Below are 10,887 nucleotides of genomic sequence, written 5' to 3' on the forward strand. Positions count from 1 at the left end.
TGAAAAATTGGTGGCCGTCCAGGCAAATTTGAAGCTTTTTGAGCCTGACAACAAGCCACCCTCAACAAGGTTGGAAAGTGACAGTGAAGATGAGGTCTGAGTCTGATGTTTAAGAGGTGGACATTGAGGAGGACCAGAGAGAAGACTGAGAGGAAGACAACCAAAGCTTTAGTTTCTAGACTATTATTTTACAGATGTATGTTGAAAACCTTTTTGGGAGATGCGATGGATCATTGGGGATCATTCAATATTCCCTTTCTTTTGTTGTTCAGTGAAATCATCCCCTGTGAAGAGTCAACTCATTGAATTAATGTTCAATTCGTAACTAAATTCTTTTTTTTCTATTGAAAGGATTTAATAATTTGCCATTTGTCTACTTATGATAAGGTAAAGGTTTATGTTTCTGTCTCCATATGATATGGTAAATATATCCAATGCAAAAAACATAATGTGTGGTAGTTGCACACCTCCCAGGCTGAATTATGTAGAGCTGATTTGGGTCAGTTTTTTCATGATCTTTTGTGAAAAATCCAATTTTCACGTAGGCTTTGTGCTAGCAGTTTAAGAGAGAAAGAGAGCAAATAGCACAGGGACAGCCTGTTTGAAGTCCTAGTTTTTAATGGTTTGTGCCAGTAGATTGCAGAGGGGTTCACATACAGATCAGTGGCAAATCATAATGTATACATTTAGCCCAAAATATTTGTGCTTTTTTTTGTTATCCACCCTCTGGTATCTTTCAATACCCATGCTAATACAGTAAATACGTATGTTATGGTTCACTCTTAGTTTTCTTTATCTCCACTACAGACAGTCGCCAAAAGCCATTTAAAAATGTAAAAATCTATAACTAATTCAGAGTCTGTCACAGAATCATCAAACTAGATATTATTTATTCTATAAATGTCTAGCATACTTTTACAACTGTTTTCCTAGTAGAAATTCCAGTTTTGACCTGATATAAATACATAATCTATAAAATGCCATTTAAAGCAGTATAAATTAATAACTAATTCACCGTTTGTCACAGAAACATCAAGCTAGGTATGATTTATTCTATAAATGTCCAGCATACTTTTACAACCTTTGTTTTGAGGACAAATTCCAGTTTTCATTTTGGAGAAATACATAAAACCTATAAAATGCCATTTAAAGCGGTATAAATCAATAACTAATTCACCGTTTGTCACAGAAACATCAAGCTAGGTATGATTTATTCTATAAATGTCTAGCATACTTTTATAACTTTTGTTTTGATTAAAAATAGTTTTGATTTGATAGAGGGCATGTAGTCCGTCTGGAGGGCGTGTGGGCAAGGTTCTAATCAGTCTGTTATACCCTATTAGAAGGGTCCTGGCAGAAAATTCTGCATCTTCAGTCATATTAAATTAGATTACAGGAAAAACTACGTGATGAAATGGGGCCAGGCCTGACTGACAAAGAAGACAGGTGGATGGATCAAGAGGACCAAGATAACCAAGAGGATCAACATGGACATTCCACAGTGAATGCCTGATGAATGTCTATTGAATGTCCGAATGTGTGAATATCAAAACAACTTTACCTCGGTAGGTTTAGCTAGCTAAACTAGCAAGTCTGTTTGGTTACCAAGGCAACTACTGCAGCTATCTGGTAAACTTGATAGCAAGGGAGAACGAACATGGCGCTCTATCTGCTCTTTGGAAAATAATACAACTCCGTGGAAGGTAAGTTCCACTCTGCTAGTGCGTCGTGGAACACACCTTCCACATGTTTATTATTTGATAACCCCTTGTTGATTATCCTTTACATAGTGCCAACAATAGCCTACTACTCCTCCAAAACAAATAGTTCAAGTCAAACAAAATGAATGTGTTATGTAGTACATCCTATATGCTGAATCTTAGCGGTCTTGTCCAATATAAAAAAACAAATAAATTTTTTTTAAAGCTGCGATATGTAACTTTTTGACCAACCCGACGTAATTCACACAGAATTTGGAGTTATAGTCCTGTCCTTCTCATTGAAAGCAAATCTAAGAAGCGTTCTATGTGAACTATTTCTAATCTTCGCATGCTTAAATTTGGTTTTTGCGTCTTTTACTTTAGGTTTTGTACACCAGCTTCAAACATACAATAATACGTATGGTTATGGGAAATTCACAGCTGGTTATATAGTACAATGATTGTTTTGTTACATAAACTGAAATTAGGCAAACTATTAGAATTTTTACAACCAGGAAATGGCAGAGTGATTTCTGAATAGTTCATCTTTATCTGACATCTGTTTGTCTACTTACTTTCAGTGAACGCTGTTGAGCAGAAGCACATGTTGTTTGGAAGACCAATAATGCTGCAACCCAGCAATGACTACTGCTTACTGTATCATCAGGGCTTTGTCAACGCCTATAGCAAAAAATCCCTCATGCCAGTGTGGAACTCATTCACTTTGGACAAACCTGTAAGAGTCATTTCATCTAAAGGCCATTATTTTTACAAATCAGTAACTGATCAAGTGTAATTTGTTAGACACATTTGAACTTTTGGTTAATTCTTACTTTGATATGTGAATGTCATGACACTTGCACATCCACAAGTCTTCAAATGATCTATTCTTTAGTCAAACATGAGCTATGATGAGTTTAATCATTGCCTCTCAGAGATCATCCACAGAAGCTAACTTTGATTAAATGACATCTAAAGGAAGGTTGGAATGTAAATTGACATACAAAGTACAGGGGTCATCCTTGTCAAAATGCATTGGAGAAGATCCAAGGTTGCTCTTTTGCTATTGTCTTCTCCAATGTTGTCCTTGCTTCCCTTGGATGTTTTCAAAAGGATGTGGAGAGTGGATGTGAGTAATGCAGGAAGGACTTTTGTAATCTCCTCTTTGTCACCCTCTGTAGGAAAACATGGACCCTTTGCCAGCAGTCACACCAGACTGTCTGAGGGCTGATGTCCGCATCCCGGCCGATAAAAGTCCCAAATGTGACCAGTATGCTCCAGCCAGGAACATTACCCACGGTTTCCTCTACCCTTCCAGTACGTGAGATGATTTTACATCTATCCTTTCAAATACTTTAGTCTTAAGCAAACAGAATAAGGCTGAAACAACAAAAAAAGTCTAACTCCCACCCCCTTAACTTTGTTTTTGTTTTTCTATGTCATTTAGTTAGCAGACACTCATAACCGGAGAGATTTGCTGTAAGTGATGTAATAGTAGAATGTCAAAAAGAAACTGTTGCTCGTCCGGTCTCCCCCTCACTAAAATAATAACATACTTCTCCCCCAGGTATCCAGCTGTCATAATAATGAGGAAGTTAGTCTTATTGAAGTTTCTCGTTGTTTGTGTTATTTATTGTGACGTCCAGATCTCAACAAGACAGCAGAGGAGGAGTATGATGGCCTGTTGATGAGCAATGTTGTACCCATGTATCCCGAGTTTAAGAGTACGTACACTCTTCACAGTCTGAGACAGCTCTCTCTTGCTTCCTTCAAACTCATTTTTTCCTCTCTTGTTCACTCACTGTACTCGAATTCAGCTTGTCTCTCTACTTCTCTCCCTTACTCGCTCCGTCACGTCTCCTACATGTTATATGATTAAACGTTCATTTATTTTCTATTATTATTATTTATATGTACTTTTGAAAAATTTTGTGATTAAATTTGTATTTCGTTTTCACACAACATAAAAGAAGAACATCAACAAACAAAACAGACACAACAAACACAGTCAACACCACAGGTCATACAAGTAGCTTCAGCTCATGATAAATAGATGCATCTCTTTATTTTATAGAGATCTGGGATTACTTCCAGACTACATTGCTGAAAAAATATGCCAGTCAATATAATGGCATTAATGTGGTGACAGGCCCGGCATTTGACTACAACTACGACGGACAGTTTGATTCTCAAGACCAGATACAACAGTATGTGAGCTTTTCTTTATCATACGAAACAGAGCCAATTGTGTGTTCTAACATGGGGAGCATGCCATGGAGCAGAGAGGAAGCAAAGTTTATAAATCTCACAAAAGGCAATCATGGAACACGTAGTGTTGCAGAGCGCTATCAATGGGGCACAGAGGATTGCAGCGATGCCAGACACTTCAGTTTTAACCAGTGTTTTATTTCTTGTTTTCATTAAGGTTTGTAACAGATACACAGATTCCAATCCCGACCCATTACTTTGCAGTTCTCACGAGCTGTAAGGACTCGCAACCAGTGAGCAGCTGTAACAATGAGCTACAGACCGTTTCCTTCTTGATACCACACAAAGCGGACAACTCAGAGAGCTGTAATGTAAGGCAGCCATATCACCTCAAAGCACGGCACACTTTCTTTGTAAAAAATAACAAAAAACAAGAAAAACTGGACAGGTCTAAGTACTTGAATTGCAAGTACAGAGTGTTTTGGAATGATGTACATTCTGTACTCTCTCCTACTATTGACAAACACGTAGTGAAATGCAAAATAATTTGTGTTGTAAAGTTGAGAAAACACATATACTTTCATCTGTTTTGAAGACAGTGTAACCTTTTGCATGACCCTTCCCAACACCTGGCAACTATCATGATGTTTTGGTGGGAAACCCCTGGTTCGCACCTCGATGTGGATTGTGTCTAACGTTAGCTAGCCTGTAGCTAGCTAGCCTGCCTCTCTAGCATTATCAAATTCTAATTTTACATAACCAGTAGTATCTAGACAATACACTTGTATAAGCTTGTATAACCTAACCAATTTGTAATGAGGTAGCTAGCTAGCTAGGTAAGCTAACATTAGCTAAAAAGTTAGCTAGCATGCCTTGCTAGTTAACGTTAGCTAGCCTGCCTTGGAGCTTGGCAAAAGGGGGCATGGTTTGTTGACATAATTGTAATCCAAACCCAACCTTCATTTACTCGTTGTGACGCACTGAAGTTCCAAACTCCATTTTAGATGAGACTGACTTTATGACCAAAATTAACCTATTTTCTCTTTCTCCTACCACTGACAAACACATAGGGTACTTTTATAAAGTTGAGAAAACACCCATACTTTCATCTAGTTTGAAGACAGTCAACTTTGCATGCCCCTTTCCCAACACCTGGCAACTATCATGATGTTTTGGTGGAAAACCTCTGGTTCGCAACTTGATCTCATTGTTTTTGTCTGTACCTCTGTCTTGTTGTGTCAACACCTAAGTAGTGATAATTAGGGTCTGTGTCACTGATCCACTTGTTTTTATACTTTCACAGAATGGTGACACGGCATCTCTATGGGTTGAAGACCACCTGTGGTTCCACCAATCACGTGTCAGAGATGTAGAATGGCTCACAGGATTAGATTTCTATCAAGGCAGCACCAGGCCTATCCCGGAACTTCTAAAAGTAAAGACTCGCCCAACTGCTGCCATTCACAGAAGGCCTTGAAATGAATGACCTTTTGAAATATACATGTATTGGTAGAGGTATTTGATCATTATAAAAATGTATATTTTATTTAGTTTGTCTAGTGTGGGTATTTATCCACTTGTTAATTCAAATCAATGCAGGGAGGAAGGCAAATGTCATGAAACATGTACAATGCTTCTGTAGGCCACAATCACCACACAAGTCTTTTCCACCTTTAAATGTATGTGCAGAGATTATCCCCTAATCTTCTGACTTCCGCAGAAAGACCTGTTTGACAATTACAGGAAACATATCAGCTAAATGACTTAATGTACAGTGCCTTCGGAATGTGTTCAGACCCCTTGACCTTTTCCACATTTTGTTATGTTACAGCCTTATTCTAAAATGGATTCAATAAAAAAAATCCTCAATCTACACACAATACCCCATAATGACAAAGCGAAAACAGGTTTTTAGAAATTTTAGTAAATGTATTAAAAGCCAAAAAACTGAAAAACCTTATTTACATAAGAATTCAGACCCTTTGCTATGAGATTTGCATCCTGTTTCATTGATCATCCTTGAGATGTTTCTACAAGTTAATTGGAGTGCACCTGTGGTAAATTAAATTGATTGGACATAATTTGGAAAGGCACACACCTGTCTATATAAGGTCCCACAGTTGACAGTGAATGTCAGCACAAAATCCAAGCCATGAGATCGAACTAATTGTCCGTAGAGCTCCTAGACAGGATTGTGTTAAGGCACAGATCTGGGGAAGGGTACCAAAACATTTCTGCAGCATTGTAGTTCCCCAAGAACACAGTGGCCTCCATCATTCTTAAATGGAAGAAGTTTGGAACCACCAAGACTCTTCCTAGAGCTGGCCGCCTGGACAAACTGAGCAATCGGGGGAGAAGCGCCTTGGCAGGGAGGTGACCAAGAACCCGATGGTCACTCTGACAGAGCTCCAGAGTTCCTCTGTGGAGATGGGAGAAACTTCCAGAGGGACAACCATCTCTGCAGCACTCCACCAATCAGGCCTTTATGGTAGAGTGGCCAGACAGAAGTCACTCCTCAGTAAAAGGCACATGACAGTCCGCTTGGAGTTTGCCAAAAGGCACCTAAAGACTCTCAGACCATGAGAAACAAGATTCTCTGGTCTGATGAAACCAAGATTGAACTCTTTGGCCTGAGTGCTAAATGTCATGTCTGGAGGAAACCTGGCACCATCCCTACGGTAAAGCATGGTGGTGGCAGCATCATGCTGTGGGTTATGTTTTTCAGCGGCAGGGACTGGGAGGCTAGTCAGGATCGAGGCAAAGATGAACGGAGCAAAGTACAGAGAAATCCTTGATGAAAACCTGCTCCAGAGGGCTCAGGACCTCAGACTGGGGCAAAGGTTCACCTTCCAACAGGACAACGACCCTAAGCATACAGCCAAGACAATGCAGGAGTGGCTTCGGGACAAGTCTCTGAATGTCCTTGAGTGGCCCAGCCAGAGCCTGGACTTGAACCCAATCGAACAGCTCTGGAGAGACCCAAAAATAGCTGGGCAGCAACTCTCCCCATCCAACCTGACAGCTTGAGAGAATCTGCAGAGAAGAATGGGAGAATCTCCCCAAATACAGGTGTGCCAAGCTTGTAGCATCATACCCAAGAAGACTCGAGGCTGTAATCGCTGCCAAAGGTGCGATTGCGTGTAGATTGATGTGGGAAAAAAACGATTTAATCCATTTTAGAATAAGGCTGTAACCTAACAAAAACGGGTCTGAATACTTTCCGAAGGCACTGTATAATGCAGTATTTCCACTCAGCCAAACCCTGACATGGCATTACTGTTATCTGTTGAACATGTTAATACAGCTTGTGCACGAAATCTAATAGAAAGGAAGTCTCAAGGTTTTGCTCGCCTGAGTTAGAGTATCTCATGATAAGCTGTAAACCACACTATTTACCAAGAGAGTTTTCATCTATATTCTTCGTAGCTGTCTATTTACCACCACAAACCGATGCTGGCACTAAGACCGCAATCAATGAGCTGTATACGGCCATAAGGAAACAGGAAAACGCTCATCCAGAGACGAGGCTCCTAGTGGCCGGGATCTTTAATGCAGGGAAACTGAAATCCATTTCACCTAATTTCTTCCAGCTTGTTAAATGTGCAACCAGAGGGAAAAGACTCTATACCACCTTTACTCCACACACAGAGACGCGTAAAACTCTCCCTCGCCCTCCATTTGGCAAATCTGACCATAATTATATCCTCCTGATTCCTACTTAAAAGCAAAAACTAAAGCAGGAAGCACCAGTGACTTGGTCAATAAAGAAGTGGTCAGATGACGAAGATGCTAAGCTACAGGACTGTTTTGCTAGCACAGACTGGAATATGTTCCGGGATTCTTCCGATGGCATTGAGGAGTACACCACATCAGTCACTGGCTTCATCGATAAGTGCATTGATGACTTCGTCCCCACAGTGACTGTACGTACATACCCCAACCAGAAGCCATGGATTACAGGCAACATCCGCACTGAGCTAAAGGGTAGAGCTGTCGCTTTCAAGGAGCGGGTCTCTAACCCTGAAGCTTATAAGAAATCCCGCTATGCGCTCTGACGAACCACCAAATAGGCAAAGCGTCAATACAAGGCTACGACTGAATCGTACTACACCGACTCCGATGCTCGTCGGATGTAGCAGGGCTTGCAAACTATTACAGACTACAAAGGGAAGCACAGCCGCGAGCTGCCCAGTGACACGAGCCTACCAGACGAGTTACTTCTATAATCACTTCGAGGAAAGCAACACTGAAGCATGCATGAGAGCATCAGCTGTTCCGGACATCTGTGTGATCACGCTCTCCGTAGCCGATGTGAGTAAGACCTTTAAACGGGTCAACATTTACAAGGCCACAGGGCCAGACGGATTACCAGGACGTGTACTCCGAGAATGCACTGACCAACTGGCAAGTGTCTTCACTGACATTTTCAACTTGTCCCTGACTGAGTCTGTAATACCAACATGTTTCAAGCAGACCACCACAGTCCCTGTGCCCAAGAACACTAAGGTGACCTCCAATTTGCATACTGCCCCAACAGATCAACAGATGATGCAACCTCTATTGTATTCCACACTGGCCTTTCCCACCTGGACAAAAGGAACACCTATGTGAGAATGCTATTCATTGACTACAGCTCAGCGTTCAACACCATTGTGCCCTCAAAGCTCATCACTAAGGACCCTGGGACTAAACACCTCCCTCTGCAACTGGATCCTGGACTTCCTGACGGGCCATCCCTAGGTGGTAAGGGTAGGTAACAACACATCCACCCCGCTGATCCTTAACACGGGGGCCCCTCAGGGGTGCATGCTCAGTCCCCTCCTGTACTCCCTGTTCACTCATGACTGCATGGCCAGGCACAATTACAACACCATCATTAAGTTTGCCGACAACAGTGGTAGGCCTGATCACCGACAATGATGAGACAGCCTATAGGGAGGTCAGAGACCTAGCCGTGTGGTGCCAGGATAACAACCTCTCCCTCAACGTGATCAAGGCAAAGGAGATGATTGTGGACTACAGGAAAAGGAGAACCGAGCATCGACAGGGCTGTAGTGGAGCAGATAGAGAGCTTCAAGTTCCTTGGTGTCCACATCACCAACATACTATAATGGTCCAAACACACCAAGACAGTCGTGAAGAGGGCACGACAAAGCCTATTCCCCCTCAGGAGACTGAAAAGATTTGGCATGGGTCCTCAGATCCTAAAAAATGTCTACAGCTGCACCATCGAGAGCATCCTGGCTGGTTGCATCACTGCCTGGTATGGCAACTGCTCGGCCTCTGACCGCAAGCCACTACAGAAGGTAGTGAGTACGGCCCAGTACATCACTGGGGCCAAGCTTCCTGCCACCCAGGACCTCAATACCAGGCGGTGTCAGAGGAAGGCCCTAAAAATTGTCAAAGACTCCAGCCACCCTAGTCATAGACTGTTCTCTCTGCTACCGAACGGCAAGCCGTACCAGAGCGCCAAGTCTAGGTCCAAAAGGCTTCTTAACAGCTTCTACCCCCAATCCATAAGACTCCTGAACAGCTAATCAAATGGATACAAAGAATATTTGCATTATCCCCCCCCTCTCTTTTACACTGCTGCTACTCTCTGTTTATTATCTATGCATAGTCACTTCAAATCTACCTACAATAACATATTACCTCAATTACCTCGACTAACATGTGCCCCCACACATTGACTCTGTACCGGTACCGGTATATAGCCTCGCTATTGTTATTTTACTGCTGCTCTTTAATTGTTTGTTATTAAAAACATTTACTAATCTATTTACTACTTAACACTTATTTTTCTTAAAACTGCATTGTTGGTTTTGGACTCCCGACTGGCATCTCAGTGCAAGAGGCGACACTACAGTCCCTGGTTCGAATCCAGGGTGAATCACATCCGGCTGTGATTGGGAGTATCATAGGACGGCGCACAATTGGCCCACCGTCGTCCGGGGTAGGCCGTCATTGTAAAGAATTTGTTCTCAACTGACTTGCCTAGTTAAATAAAGGTTAAATGAAAATACATTGGTTAAGGGCTCGTAAGTAATCATTTCACTCTAAGGTCTACTACACCTGTTGTATTCAGCGCATTTGACAAATAACATTTTATTTTTATTTTATTTTATAGACAGAGCAACCCACTGAATGATTTTAATGAAATGTATATCCATGACCATTTACGCATGTACAAAGAAAATGCAGCTGACATCATTTGTTTTCTTGAGCCAAGGCTTTCATCTGACTCTCTTCGGGGAAAGGCTCATCCCTCCTTCCCTACAAGTACTGATCCCCTTGAGGTTTTTGCCATCTGGAACCTTCCATCATGAAACAGGAGATTTGTGTGGTGGATTTAAACCGACTGTATCAGAATAGTCTACAAAGTCTGCAATGCTATATCTGAACTGAAAGACAATTACATAAAGTTCCCTGATGCTGCTGCCAAAGTCAACTACAGTGAGGAAAAAAAGTATTTGATCCCCTGCTGATTTTGTACGTTTGCCCACTTACAAAGAAATTATCCGTCTATAATTTGAATGGTAGGTTTATTTGAACAGTGAGAGCCAGAATAACAACAAACAAATCCAGAAAAACACATTTCAAAAATGTTATAAAATGATTTGCATTTTAATGAGGGAAATAAGTATTTGACCCCTCTGCAAAACATGACTTAGTATTTGGTGGCAAAACCCTTGTTGGCAATCACAGAGGTCAGACGTTTCTTGTAGTTGGCCACCAGGTTTGCACACATCTCAGGAGGGATTTTGTCCCACTCCTCTTTGCAGATCTTCTCCAAGTCATTAAGGTTTCGAGGCTGACGTTTGGGTACTCGAACCTTCAGCTCCCTCCACAGATTTTCTATGGGATTAAGGTCTGGAGACTGGCTAGGCCACTCCAGGACCTTAATGTGCTTCTTCTTGAGCCACTCCTTTGTTGCCTTGGCCGTGTGTTTTGGGTCATTGTCATGCTGGAATACCCATCC

The 10,887-nt window shown here is 41.7% G+C and overlaps 1 protein-coding gene across 1 annotated transcript in view; it reads left to right on the forward strand.

Moving 5' to 3' along the window:
- The window catches only part of LOC115173584 (venom phosphodiesterase 1), a 35,160-nt gene extending 29,706 nt beyond the window's left edge, over positions 1-5,454 (forward strand). Inside the window, exons 20-25 of the mRNA XM_029731817.1 lie at positions 2,282-2,436; positions 2,882-3,017; positions 3,347-3,424; positions 3,775-3,907; positions 4,126-4,279; positions 5,212-5,454. Coding sequence (XP_029587677.1) covers positions 2,282-2,436; positions 2,882-3,017; positions 3,347-3,424; positions 3,775-3,907; positions 4,126-4,279; positions 5,212-5,385 — 830 coding nt within the window. The 3' untranslated portion in view covers positions 5,386-5,454. The remainder of the gene's footprint in view (positions 1-2,281; positions 2,437-2,881; positions 3,018-3,346; positions 3,425-3,774; positions 3,908-4,125; positions 4,280-5,211) is intronic.
- Positions 5,455-10,887: the final 5,433 nt, after the last annotated feature.

This window comes from Salmo trutta, chromosome 34 (assembly GCF_901001165.1).
Source record: "Salmo trutta chromosome 34, fSalTru1.1, whole genome shotgun sequence".
Lineage (NCBI taxonomy): Eukaryota > Metazoa > Chordata > Actinopteri > Salmoniformes > Salmonidae > Salmo > Salmo trutta.